General features: G+C 46.5%; 1 protein-coding gene across 4 annotated transcripts in view; it reads right to left on the minus strand.

The window, feature by feature from the left end:
- Positions 1-14,953, minus strand: part of LOC137430023 (SID1 transmembrane family member 1) — a 145,237-nt gene that overhangs the window by 17,028 nt on the left and 113,256 nt on the right. For 3 of the 4 annotated variants that reach the window (XM_078780062.1, XM_078780063.1, XM_078780065.1), the window contains one exon: positions 1,742-1,779. The exons of the other annotated variant lie outside the window; for it this stretch is intronic. In XM_078780062.1, the coding sequence (XP_078636188.1) occupies positions 1,742-1,779 (38 nt within the window). The remainder of the gene's footprint in view (positions 1-1,741; positions 1,780-14,953) is intronic. 4 annotated transcript variants of the gene reach the window in all.

A 14,953-nucleotide genomic window follows, 5' to 3' on the forward strand; every position in this document is an offset into this window, starting at 1 on the left:
CTTTCAAGGATCAATTTATTTGTTTCGAAATGTCAAATGTGGTTTTTGTTTCTTTTAAAGGTCACATTAACAAAATCTAGAATAATTTCAACATAATTCCAATGAACTTTAGGTTCTAAGACATCTTGAAAAGTAAGTTCACCCCCACAAAAAAAATATTCCACATTAAATGCCAAGTCTGTATATATATATCGTTTAAATCGCGTGATGTTTCAAAAAGTTGTGTATGAGTTATGACAAAACTTGGTGGATGAGTTGGTTAGGTGACAAGAACAAGCCGATTAGATGTTGGTTCATGTCCGGATCCAGATCTGGCCTATCAGTGGGATACAAAACGTAAACTTCATCATTGCAGAGGTATGTGCTCTACCGAGTGCCGTCCAAGTTCATTCTTGATTTGGAGATCTCATAATTCGTGATTTGATGATCAGTTTGATATATCATGAGAAAATTTTCAAGAGGAATTAAAATGACCTCATTACCCTGCGCTCGTGAAGCGAAAAGCAGGGCTAAGCATTCAGTAACGTATGTACGTGTGCCGTGTATTTAGATATAATAACATATTATTATGTCACGCACACGTGTATGCATTTTAAAAATTCATTTTCTCGGCAACTGTTGGTCTGATTGACATGAAATTTTCACCATTGGAGCGACTCCTCCTGCAGAATATTTTAATGATTATGACGTCATAGGTCACGTGCTACAGGCGCCATCTTGGAAAAACTTCTCACCTTTATGTCTCTGAAACCACTCCATGGAAAAAATGGAGACCTGGCTCATTGTCAAGTACTCCCCATGGGGAATAAGACATGTTAATGAGGATGTCATCAGTGTCTTCGTTATGACGTCATAATTCGACAAGTACAATACTTATCCGATCATTATTTTAAAAATTTCAGCAACTGTTGGTCTGATGGACACAAAATTTTCACCATAGGAGCGCCTCCTCCTTTCGAATATTTTAATGATAATAATGACGTCATAAGTCATGTAGTACAGCTGCTATCTTGGAAAATCCGAAAAATGTTGCACCTCCATATCTCCAAAACCACTGCATGGAAAAAATTGAAACATGGCTCATTGTAAAGAACTCCATATGGGGAATAGGTGTTGTTAACGATGACGTCATTGGTGCCATAATTATGACGTCATAATTCGACAGGACAACGCTTAGTCTGATCAGTTTGAAATGTATTGAGCGTTATCTATGCAACAATTATATTGGAGAATATAAATTTATGTAGTCATCGCTCACGTGGTCTGGCAGTCATATTGGATCAAAGAAAAAAAATGTTCAAAAACAGAAGAGTTGGCTCGCAATAAGTTGACTGCGCAGGGTAAGTATTCTATGAATACCATCTAGTTTAACAGTTATTCACTACTTTTTCCAAACATACAAAATATACATTCATCTTTGTTCATCTGACATGATATTTTACATTCAAAATGCAGCAAAAAGAGGCAGCGGTATTCTGCTTAGTAGAACCAATTACACCTCGGCTACATCTTTTTACAGAGAATTATGGGAAGTTATGACAAATATTCGATAGAAAATTACCCTTCAGGTAGGAAGTAACTTCAAATCAGCATCCTTCTCAAAAATCTCTGCAACATCATAACAACCTTATTATCAAAAGCTTTCAATTCTGAATTAATTCCCATTATCAAGAAGTTGACTTGACCTGATTGCATAATGGTCAATAACAAATGAAGGAAAACATCTCATGATTCGACCCACCAGGAAAGCTGCACACACATTTCCATGCAGAGAAGGACCTGAGGGAAGGAAATATCTATAATGACAATTGTTTGAATTTTAATTTGACATTATGCATAAACAGACAATAATACTATATACAGTATACATAATTCAAGAATTGTCAGTATGTTTCAGTGTTTGTTTATCGTTTGCTTGACCAACTTCGAAGCATTCCTGGATGGAATTACTTGAAAACTGGTGGTTATAACTGGGGTGTGCATGTGAAGGTTTTTTTTGGGGGGAGGGGGGGGAGGCATAGGGGATGGGGGCGAGGGAAACATCAGAGCCCCTGGGGCTCAGGGTGGGGGTGGTGGGAGGGATACGGGGGAACACACACATTCCATACATAAATGTGTATCGTATGTATGCTCTTGGTGTGAGGCGATTCGTATAAAAACGAGAATTCATAATTGAATTCAGAAAAATGAGCCCCAATCTTTTACCATTTATATGTATCTACCATATAAAACACAATGTGTGTGTGTGTGTGTGTGTGTGTGTGTGTGTGTGTCTGTCCCCATTCTTAAGGCTAGGTTTTAAACGCTTTAAGCAGTGCTTTAGGAGGGATTTGAGGGGGGGGGGGGGGGGTTTAAGGGGCAGTATTTGAACACGAGTGTGTCCACCGTTTAAAAGACCTAAAAGACTCTGAGGACCCAAAATACCCCAAGGACCCAGAAGACCCCAATGGACCCCAAACACCCAAAATACCCGAAGACCCAAAATACCCTGTAGACTGTTAAAGACACAATAGATAATGAAGACCGAGAAGACCCCAAGGACCCAGAAGACCCAAAGAACTCTGAAGACCCAAAGAACTCTGAAGACCCAAAATACCCCAATCACCCAAAATACCCCAAAGACCCAAAAGACTGAAAAGACCCTGAAGACCCAAAATACCCTGAGGATCCAAAAGACCCCCAAAAACCCCAAGGACCCAAATGACAAAGAGGACCTAAAAGACCCCAAGGACTTAGAAGACCCCCAAGGACTCTGAAGATCCAAAATACCCCAAAGACCCAAAGGTCCAAAAAGACCCAATGGACCCCAAACACCCAAAATACCCCAAAGACCAAAAATACGCCAAAGACCCAATAGACTGAAAAGACCCTAAAGACCCAAAATTTTGGTAAGACCCAAAAGACCCTGAGACCTCAAGGACCCAGAAGACCCAATAGACCCCAAACACCCCAAAGACCCAAAATACCCTGAAGACTCTTAAATATACAAAAGACCACAAAAACCCAAAAGACACTGAAGACCCCAAATTCCCCAAAGACCCATAAAGACGCCAAAGACCCAAAAGACTGAAAAGACCCTTAAGATCCAAAAGACCCCAAAGACCCAGAATAATAATAATAATAATAATAATTAATAATAATTCATTTCTTTTGTATAGCGCTTTTCCAGAAGCCCAAAGGCGCTTTGACAGAGTGGAAAACATAATGCATAACAATACATGAAAACCACAATTGCAAAAAGACAAGAATCAATAGGGAAATATTTAAAGCAAAAGGAGGGAGAAGGAGAAGAGATAGTCAGGGGTTAGATGCTGTGGGTTGAATGTTGAATGCAGTGTTGAACATGTGGGTCTTTAGTGATGTTTTGAATGTGGTGAGTGAGGAGGAGTCTCTGATGGTGTGAGGTAGTGAGTTCCAGAGGGTGGGAGCAGCGATGGAGAAGGCCCTGTCCCCCCAGGATCTGAATTTGGTCCGGATGGAGGGGGTCAGGAGGTTGGTACCAGCAGAGCGGAGGTTGCGGGTGGGAGTGTGTCTGGAGAGGAGGTCAGCCAGGTAGGATGGGGCCAGGTTATGGAGGGCTTTGTATGTCAAGAGGAGGATTTTGTACTGGATTCTCTGGGGGATGGGGAGCCAGTGAAGCTTGTAAAGGACGGGGGTGATGTGGTCACGGGTCCGGGAATGGGTGAGTAGACGGGCAGCGGAGTTCTGAATGTATTGGAGTTTATTGGTGATTTTTGAGGGTGAACCATAGAGGAGGCTATTGCAGTAGTCCAGACGGGAGGTGATGTAGGCGTGGATGAGGGTTTCTGCAGCCGTGGAGGAGAGGGATGAGCGGAGACGGGCAATGTTTTTCAGGTGAAAGAAGGCTGACTTTGTGATCTGTTTAGTGTATTTGTCGAAGGAAAGGGTTTGGTCAAAGATGACGCCAAGATTCCGGATGTGAGGGGAGGTGGATACTGGGATACCGTCGATGTTGAGGGCAAAGTTATGGGTGGATTTTGTGAGCGTTTTTGGGCCAATGATGATTATTTCAAATTTATCACAGTTAAGCTTGAGGAAGTTGATTTGAAGCCAGGATTTTATTTCAGTGATGCAGTTTGTCAGGATAGAGTGGGTGTCGGTGGAGACGGACTTGGTGGAGATGAAAAGCTGGATGTCATCGGCGAAGCAGTGGAATTGGAGACCATGACGGCGGATTAAGTGACCGAGGGGGGACAGGTAAAGGATGAAGAGGAGGGGGCCAAGAACTGAACCTTGGGGGACACCTTGGGGGAGGGGAGCAGTGGGGGATTTGCAGTTATTGATGGAGATGAACTTGCGTCTGTCAGAGAGGTATGATTTAATCCAAGAGAGGGCAGTGCCGGTAACGTTAAAGGTGGATTCAAGTCGGGTGAGGAGGATGGTGTGATCGATGGTGTCAAAGGCAGCGCTGAGGTCGAGGAGGACGAGAATGTTGAGGTTGCCAGCGTCAGAGGAGAGGAGAAGGTCGTTGGCGATTTTGAGGAGAGCAGTTTCAGTACTGTGGTTGGAGCGGAATCCGGATTGGAATGTTTCATACAGGTTATTGGCAGAGAGATGATGTTTGAGTTGAGTGGCTACAGCGCGTTCCAAAACTTTTGACAGAAAGGGTAGGTTGGAGATGGGTCTGAAGTTGTTTAGGGTGTCAGGGTTTAGACCAGGTTTTTTTAGAATGGGGGTAACAGCAGCAATTTTGAGGGAAGGTGGGACGATGCCTGTAGAAAGGGAGGAGTTTAGTGTTGCAATGATAAGTGGAGAGAGAGCAGGGAGGGATGCCTTGACAAAGCTGGAGGGGATGGGGTCAAGAGTGCAGGTGGCAGTTTTCATTCCTATGAGGAGTTCAGAGAGGTCAGTAGGGGAGATTGGGGAGAACCGAGACAGGGGATGGCAGGACAAGGGGGGGCAGGTGGTTGGAGGGGGAGCGGGTGCGGCGGTCGTCAAGCTGTTGTAGATGTTGTCAATTTTGCGTTGGAAGAAAGAGAGGAAGGAGATGCAGTTGTCTACTGTGAATGACTGGGTGGTGGTGTTCAGGGGGCGGAGGAGTTTGTTTATTGTCGAGAAGAGTGCTTTTGGGTTTCCGGAGCCAGAGTGGATAATTTCAGAGTAGTAGGCTGAGCGGGCGCGGGAGAGGGCATCTTTGTAGTGTTGTAGGTGGTCCTTGTAGGCTTGGGAGTGAACTGTGAGACCCGTTTTATTGCGGAGTCTTTCAAGTTGGCGAGCACGAGTTTTCATCAGGCGGAGTTCAGGGGTAAACCAGGGAGCAGAATGGGTGAAAGAAACTGTTTTGGTTTTTACAGGCGCAAGCTGGTCAAGGCAGGAGGAGAGAGTGTGGTTGTAGTAGTCAGTGAGGTCGGAAGGGGTGTGGAGGTCAATGAAGGGAGAAGTGGACATTTTTTCCGAGAGGGTGGATGAGAATGAGGTAGGTGAAAGAGCGTTTAGCTTACGGAAGGTGATAGTGCGATAACGTCTTGGTGTTGGGGCGGGGATGTTGATGGTCAGAGTGATGGCTAAGTGGTCAGAGAGGGTGAGGTCGGAGCCAGAGAGATGGTGCAAATTTAATCCAGTGGAGCAGACAAGGTCCAAAATGTGACCACGGATATGGGTAGGAAAGTCGACATGTTGAGTGAGGTTAAAGCAGGTGAGTAAATCGGTGAAGTCAGTGGTTATTGTGGTCAGTAGAGTCCATGTGGATATTGAAATCACCAAGGAGGAGGATTGAGGGGGAGAGGGAACATAGCTGGGTCAGAAAGTAGGAGAAGTCAGACAGGAATGATGGGTGTGGTTTGGGAGGGCGGTAGACGACAGCCATGACTGACTGCGTGCGACCAGAGAGTTTAAAAGCCAGGTGTTCAAATGATGGAGCAGATGAGATGGAGATGAGGTTGGTCTTGATGTCTTGACGGTGGATAACAGCAATTCCACCACCTCGGCCCTCCGAGCGTGGTTTATTGACGTAGGAATATCCATTGGGTGTGGTGAGGTTGAGTGTGTAGTAGTCCAGAGGTTGTTGCCAGGTTTCGGTGAGACAGAGAAAGTCCAGTTTGTTATCCAGGATGTATTCGTTCAGGATGAGGCATTTGTTGTTGAGTCCCCGGGTGTTGAACAGGGTGAGCTTGATGTTGTTTTGAACAGCAGGGATGAATTCAGGTGATTTAGCCAGGGTTCGTAGGCAGGAGGTGCGATCGTGTGCGTTGCTGTGACCAGGTGCGCTGGGACGAAGAGTGAGAGTGCGCTGAGCCGACCAGAGGACGGGGATGGAGTGACCTGATTGCAAATAAACAAACTTACGACCGGAGCCACGGTGAATGTACCTGGGTCGTCGGAGGAGTCCATTTGATTTGATGGCAGAGATGCATGATGGGGTGGAGCGGGTATTGAGCAGAAGGAGCCTTGCGGCGGAGTACCGCAGAGCCATGCCAGGCAGGAGCGGAGAGACGAGACGAGGCCAAGGTTGAGGAGGTGAAACAATGGTCCCAACCCACGAGAGCAGGCCCAAGGAAACGAAGGAGCCAGGTAGGTGAAGCCAGGAGCAGAGCCGGGACCAAGCAGAGGGCAGGCAGGAGCAAAGAGACGATCACGAGGCCAAGGTTGATCACGGCGGGAAACCGCCACCAAACCGCTGCGATGGTCACAACCCACGAGAGCGCGCCCGAGGAAACAGCGAGCAGGCGAAGGAGCCGGGCAGGCGAAGCAGGGAGCAGAGCCGGGGCTATGCAGAGGGCAGACTCAATGGCCAAAAAATCCGCACGACCACCAAAAAAGAAAGCAACTGACAGTGGCCCGGTCGAAGAAGCGGCGAGCATGTGACGCCTGCGTCCTCTTCATACCGGACCGGAAGCGGCAGATGGAAGATCGAATACACCAAATACTGTTACGGATTCGGCACTTATTATTATGATTGCTGTTATTATTATTATTGTGGGTTCTAAGATGGCAACTGGTGCTAGTGTTCGCTTACAGGGGATTGGTGGCTGTGTTACAGCTCCACTTCATGTCATCCATTTAGAATCTGATTTGGTGTCAGGACCGGTCACCGTAGGTTTACAAGCCACTCTTCCTGTAGAGGGAGTATCTTTTGTTATCGGTAATGATTTGCCGGTGGTCAAGTTTGTGGTAACCTGATGGTTGTTAAAAAGCCCAGTAGCGAAAATAACACCACACCAGTCAGGGATGGCGGCAAATTTGGCAAGCTATTTGTAGGTTAACTGAACTTCAAAACAAAAGAGGAAGTTCTGACCTCTGTCTTGAGCAAATATGGACCGCTTCTGGAAGTGCGGCTGGTAAAAGACAGGGAAACGCAAAAGTCAAGAGGGTTTGGCTTTGTCACGTTTGAAAACACAAAAGACGCCAAAGAGGCATAGACGGATTGGAATGGTAAGGATTTGGAGGGTCGGACCATAACAGTAGGGAAGGCATTTCATAGGTGTCGTGGGGGCTACAGAAGAGGACAACGGAGTAGTAGTTTTGGTGGTGGCCGCAATCGATATTATTATGGAGGCTCCCAGAGTTACGGCAGCTCCCGAAGGAAGGATTATCAGAGTAGTGGCCGAGAAGGAGACCGCTATTCATGTGACTACAGTGACAAGCAGTCCCACCGTAATTATTATCAAAGTTCAGAGAAGTTGAAGCACTGAATGCTGCGGAGCCGCCGAGCCAAGATTCCTACACGGATTAACCGTGAACCATTAACCGTGAACCATCTTTAGGAAGTTCCTAAAGATGTCCATGTAGTGAACTTCCCTACATGGATTAACCGTGAACTCCACGTTCCTAAAGGCGTCCATGTAGTGAACTTTCCTGCACGGGCTAACCGTGAACTCCATGTTCCTAAAGGCGTCCATGTAGTGAATACTTCCAGGCGTCACCACCCAACCACCATGGAACCTGGCTTTCAGCTCGGCCTCCCGGAAAAAGTGCTATCGATTTGCTTGACTCTGGATTTTTGATCAACCCCTCAACCTTCATTCAAAAGAACCTAAAAGTAAAAATCAGAGGTTGATGAGATGGAGTTTGGCTTTGCAGGGGTTCAACTTGGAAATTGAACATGTAAAGGGCAGGGACAATGTCGTGGCTGATGCTTTGTCCAGTCAATTAACGTGAGAAATCTCTGTGGGTCGTTCGAAGTTTGTTGCTTTATTTTTGGGAGATATTGATTATTGTTGCCCATGGGAATTGATGATTTGGGTTGTGAGTTTAGTTTTGTTTGTTGAAAGAGTTTGCCTGCAAAGAAAGTTTTCGCTGTGTTCAAACTTTTTCTTGAGGGGGGGGGGGGGGGGAAGTGTTACGGATTCGGCACTTATTATTATGATTGCTGTTATTATTATTACTAGGACGTGCCCGTACGTGGGTGCCCGTTCCTTGCCAAAAAAAAAAAAAAAAATGTCCGCCCATGCATGCATGGGCGTGCCCATGGGCCCATGGACGTGTCCGTAAGTGCGTGATGTGACCGTACAATGAATGTATCGTCCCGACGCCGCAGCTCGGATGGCGCTGCAGTTAATCGGGCCTGTATCGGCAGAGTTATTATAAACGTGTACTACAATCGATCGTACCTTACAGCGTCTGCTCGCCACGTTCAGCATCAGTACGTCGTCACTATGACTATCCGTAAGTCCGGAAGTGACGTCCTCATTTGACTGTCCGGAAGGTCACATATCGCAGTTACGATGAATCGCAAATTAGTTTTAATTAGTTTTAAAACATAGTTTAACGCCAACATAGCGCCAACATAGTTTGCCAACGTGAAATAAATGAATACGCTCTCAAATGTGCCGTCCGAGGCAGAGTCTGTTCGCCACGTTCGGCACACGTGATAGCTCGCTGCTCTCTGATTGGTTGAATCGTTTTTTGGACATAGCTCGGTAACTACTTGCCCGATTAATATGAAACCTTGAAAAGGCACATCCTCGGGTCCCCAGCAATATACCTGGCAAGTTTCAAGTATATCGGACCCGTGGTTGTCGAGAAACAGCGGTCACAGACAAACAAACACACAGACACACACACACACACACAGAGAGATTACTGGAATTATAGATAGATTGTGGGTTCTAAGTATTATGGGTATTGTTGTTTAAGGGAAATGGTTATTGTGGTTAAAAGGTTAAAAGCGCTCATGGTAAAATGAGACAGGAAATCGGACCGTGACCTGGAAGAAAAAAGAGGAGGAAGAAGAAGAGATAAGGAAAAGAAAGACGTGCCTTGAAGCTCTGTACGGAGCGTGGTTGAGCGAACGTCAAGAGTGGACTTTGAGTCCTTGAAAGGAAGTTCGAGCGATAGGTGATATCGCCGGAGTATTGTGGAGCCTGCGTAGACGGGTATCGACATTTAGATTCCGGAGAATCCTTGCCTAGAAGCTCTGGCTCGAGTGCGAGCCGTCCACCATTTCGCCCCGTGCGCTACCTTCATCGGAAAAGGTTTTTGTCGCGTCGGTTGGGTTTATCCTCCGGTGGTTTGCTGGGGACAGCTGTGCAATAAAGCGGCGTCTGAAGATTGCACTGCGGATCGCTGATTGAACGGTGCAGGTGCAAGTCTGGATCGGGTCTTTGGGAGTTCCCTTTCGACCGCAAGTTTGCTGGGTGTTGGACCACGTGACTTCTGTGTCGCTTCGACCGTCTACGCCTCAGTTGCTCTTGATCGGACATTGTTCCAACGATCGCCGGAGCGCATCAAATTCGCCTTGGAGGGTTATAGACATTGAGGAGGGCTCGGTTCCGTTTCCTGGGAGTGCCGTGAGTTTGGGGTTACCATCTCAAAGGGCCACAGACACAGAAAATCATGTTTGGTTTACTTAATAGATATTGCTTCACTTAACACTTAATCGTCCTTTTTTTTGAATAAATATCACTCGATTGGCCCCCGCCACCCCAAAAACGGCGATTTGATTGCTCATGTGACTGGCTACGTCATCGAGGGAATTTTTGTTGCTGCTGGTAGTTTTTAATAATGATTTTGACTATCAGAAGATTATTGGTCAGGCAGTTATCATTGCGTGCTGAGAAACCTTTCCCTCGATTACATCACACAGGTGACATCATGAATGAACATCATGATTTTAGGGGCGGGACTCCACTACCAGCTAACCACTACCAGCTTTTAGGGGCGGGAACTTCTATCTACCCATCCCAACTCTCTCTTCCTCATATGTGGTGATTTCAATTGTCACCATGCCAGTTGGCTGGGTGTGGGTACCTCTCTCACTAGCCATGGCTCTTCAGCAAAGGACTTCTGTGACTCACTGGGACAGACACAATCTGTCAATTTCCCGACCCGGATCTCAGTCAACGGAGCATCTTCTCTTCTGAACTTGGTTATGACTAACTTCCCTGAAAATGTCTGCTGCTCTTCTTCTTCTCCAATCGGCTCATCTGATCATGTGCTTGTTAAAGTGGACATCTCTCTGACCATTCTCAGAGAGCCTCCTCAGCGTCGACGAGTCTGGCATTTCACTCAGGCCAACTGGCACGGTCTTCATGCAGCCATCAATCATCTGGACTGGTCTCCCATCTCTACCGCCTCTGACATCAACTCATCCTGGGAATTCTTCCAAAGTAAATTGCTCTCTCTCATGCACAGATTTATCCCATCTCGTCTTCAGTTGTCATATCCTTCCTCCTGTCCATGGTACACGGAATCTTGTGGTGAGGCTATTGCCCAGAAACAACGTGCTTTCGTCTCCTGGAAAACAAATCCAACGGAAGGAAATCTCATTTCCTTTCACAAAGCCCGAAACAAGTGTGTGTCCACCCTCAGGAGAGCCAGGAAACAATATCTCTCCGTTCTCAGGACAGAACTCTCTTATCTGTCTCCCTCTTCCAAATCCTGGTGGCGTCTGGTCAAATCTGTTTCTGGTGTTTGTTCCCCCTCCATCCCCTCCCTCACCTCAAACGGCCACACGGCTGACTCCGCATGTGAAAAAGCTGAATGCCTCAACTCTGTGTTTGCCTCTAAATCTTGTGTCCCAAACCCATCCCTCTCTGTATCCACCATACCCAGTCGTACCCAGCTGCTCCTGGACTCTGTGTCCTTTCCTCCTGACAAGGTGGAAAAGTTTCTGTCAACCCTCGACTCTGATTCTGCAACTGGACCTGACGGCATCAGCCCACGGCTCCTAAAATCTTGTTCTTCCGCTCTTTCACTCCCTCTCTCTGTTCTCTTCACCCTCTCTTTTGCTCAAGGTCATCTGCCATCTGCTTGGAAATCTGCCAACATCACCGCTTTGCACAAAAAAGGTGCAAAAACACATTCCAGCAACTACAGACCAATCAGCCTTCTCCCAATTATCAGCAAAGTCATGGAATCCATCATTGCTTCAGATATGAAATCTTTCCTCTTCTCCAATGGCTTGATCTCTGATCATCAATTTGGTTTCAGACCTGGTCACTCTACTCTGGACATGCTGCTTCTGCCTTCTCAACAATGGATGGAGGTCCTCAATGCCAAACAGGAAATTAGAGCTGTCTCCCTTGACATATCACGTGCCTTCGATGCGGTCTGGCACCCCACTCTGCTCACCAAACTCTCCTCTGTTGGTATCCATGGAAATCTCCACGCATGGCTGGCGGACTTCCTCTCTAGTCATAGTCAACGTGTGGCCCTGAATGGGTTTCTCTCATCTCCTCTTCTTGTTCAGGCTGGAGTTCCCCAAGGCAGTGTTCTGGGCCCTGTGCTTTTTCTGGTCTTCATCAATGATCTCTCTGACTCTCTTGAAAATCCTCTCTATCTCTTTGCTGATGACTCTACTCTCTGTCGCTCCATTCTTCATCCCTCAGATAGGCAGTCTGCAGCCTCCTCACTCTCTGCAGACCTGGACAAAATCACAGACTGGGCAAACAAGTGGAACATGTCTTTCAATCCTGACAAATCTCACACTCTTACGATGTCTCTCCGAAAAGACCGACTGGACAACCCTCCCATCCACTTTCTGAATAATCCTCTCCAAGAAGTTCTGTCACTCAAGCTTTTGGGTCTCACTATCTGCCATGATCTTTCCTGGGAAAACCACATTTCAAATCTGGCCTCCAAAGCCAGTCGCCGACTGGGCATCCTCCGTCGTGCGAAGTCCTTCCTTGGCACACCTGAGCTCCTCACCACATACAAGGCTTTCATCCGCAGCTCAATGGAATACTGTTCTCCCCTCTGGGCCAGTGCTAATTTCACCCCAATTCCACTTTTTTGAAATACCAACTTCTGTCCTGGAAGTCCTTGGTGCCCTTGTGTTTTATACTTCTCCCACCCCCCCCCCCCCTTCCCACACCTCCTCCCCCCAAGCCCTCTCCCTCCCACACATCTCCCTGCTCTTAAATGTTGTGTGCTCTCAAGTGTTTGTGTGCTTTCCCTTCTCTTGTCTTCCGCTCCCTCTTTTTATATATTTTGTTTGTCTGGTTGATTTGTTTGTGAAGTAAATGTCAGCTCTTTCACGAGCCTCGATTCAGTATACACACAAAAAAAAAAGAAGTCCCAGAAAACTCAAAATACCCCGAAGACCCTTAATGACCCACAGAACCAAACAATCCAAAACACCAAAAAGACCCCAAAGACCCTGAGGACCCAGTGGAAGCCAAAGACCCAAATACCTAGATGAATGAAAAGACCCGAGGACCCCAAAGATGCAGAGGACCCAAAGGACTCAAATGACCTAAAATACCCCAAAGACCCAAATGAACCAGAAGATCCCAAGAATGCAAAAGAGCTTGAGCACCCATAAGACCCAAATTAACCAGATGACCCAAAAGACCCTTAGGACTCTGAAGACCCAAAAGAAGAGTAATTATGTCTCTTACATTTAGTAAGGGCATTTTATGAGAAATTTCACAAATCTGTTAACTAAATTGTTACCAAAAAATTTCTTCACCAATATGTTTGTAAAGGTGTGTAATAACATGTGTTAAAATGTTGAAGTTCAACTCCCGTGGGAAACCCAGAAAAAAAGCTGTTGAATTCGGGTACCGAAAAATTATTTTCGAGAATTTTTATTTTTTTAAATCGGCCCTTAAGTAACTTATGAGGGGTCAAATAAGGGTTTTTCATGATTCTGAGTTGATTGTTAACATTTATATTTCACCACAGACACTCCTTTGTGGAAAAATAATTTCTAAATATATCTCATTTTCTACTTTGCAGGACATGGAGTCTCGCAATATGGTCTCTGTGGACTGGAACATGTTTACTGACGTCCTCCTCCATCCGTCGGTTGACATCAGACAGGTGACTGAGGGTGAGCACCCAGCATTTGTGGCCAGAAAAACTGTTTCTCATTCTTCCTCTGCTCAGTCCACCTTGTGACTTGGCTGCCTTCATTAATGTCTGCTCAATGCAAATGTCACACCATGTGCCGGACCACTCATGACTTGAGTAACGGACAACGTGGTTCCCGTGGGCAGTGAGACGTTCTAAGGTGTCTTTGTAAGCAGGCAAAGTTTCTAGTTCCTTCATGAGTTGACAGTACAGCCGTGCGCCCTTGGCATACTGATGATGGCCTGCAGCGGCAAAGATGTGAAGCATCTTGGTAACAATGCAGGACAGATGCCCATTGTGGTCTGCAAGTCGCTCGGTTCTGATAAAGACCTTGATCACATCTACCATGTGGTGGTACTCCACCCAGAGTGCAGGTGTTCTTCCTCCTTTTGCGAGTCGTTTGAAGGTTTCTTCAAACCTTTGCTCAAACACTGGCACTACTGGGTCTGAGTGTCTGTCTCCCATCTTCCCATCAGCCACCTTCTCCATGAAGGTCTTCATGTCACCACGCTCCTCCTCAGTGAAGGCAAGTTTCATGATGTGTTGATAGATGGCTGCATCGATGAGGAGGTGAACACGGATTGCCTTGTCAAAACATCCTCCATCCATGATGTGGTTGGCTGTCGTACTTCCAGGATAGATCAACTGGATCACATCTAGTAGTCCAGAATCTTCCATGATGTTACCCATTGATCCAAGATAAGACTTCAGCAGGTGAAAACCACCCAACCTTGGAATGACAGGTAGATTTGCCTGCTTTATTATATTCACAGCCTTCAGCCAAATCGGAAGATCAAAGGTCACTATAGCGACCCCAGCGCGCCGTATGCACTCTTTCAGAGTGGTGAAGATGGTGTTGAGGTCATTAGGGTCTCCTTCAATAACTGGGAGGAACTCGATCTGTGTGCTCTGCTTTGCATCATTAGCATGGATTCTCTTCATCCAGCCATTCCAGTTGAAGTGTGGGAACTCAGGATCGTTGGCTTTGATCACCCACCCCGCTGCCCAGAGTGTGTCACCTGGAGTGAGGAGTGGCTGATCATGAGCCAGGCAGGAGGAAAGCTCAGCGAGGGGGAGAAACATGATCGCGTTCGTTCCTATCTGTTTCCTGTTCGTAAATGGAATAATCTTTACTTCAGTTCCTCTCAGGATCTTAGCTTTGTCGAGTGCCTTCAACTTCACCCAGGGGAAAGCTGCTGTTGTCTGTGGATCTGGCAAAGGTGGTGCCGGAGAGGTGACTTCGATCCAACCCATTGAGTGAAAGGGAGTGTTTCCGTGAATAGAGACAATGTTTAAATCTATATTGTCTCCAACAAACTGAGTGACTGCATTGTTTGTTTCCCCAACCTCCATAAAGACCACCTGATCATTACTTGACAATTCACTTTCACTGGCTGGCACTTTGGCTGTCATCACTGATTGATCCTCAAGCGCAGCATCAACCGCAACCTCATCATTGATCTGTTCATCGGTTTCCTCCACAATGGTGTCAAGAGTGCCAGAAGTATCTGGAACATCATCTCCACTCCTACTAATAAGGAAGCAGTATTTGTAGTTTTGTGTCTCCGTGTAAGACTCAGTGTATCCCAGCCGGTGGAACTTGTTGAGCATCCATTTTGACCCAAATCTATGATCAAGTTGTATGGCAAGCCCCATTTGGTGTGGCAATACTCCAGACCGAGGTCGACAGGCCTTAATA

This window comes from Myxine glutinosa, chromosome 6 (genome assembly GCF_964187855.1).
Source record: "Myxine glutinosa chromosome 6, kmMyxGlut1.1, whole genome shotgun sequence".
NCBI lineage: Eukaryota > Metazoa > Chordata > Myxini > Myxiniformes > Myxinidae > Myxine > Myxine glutinosa.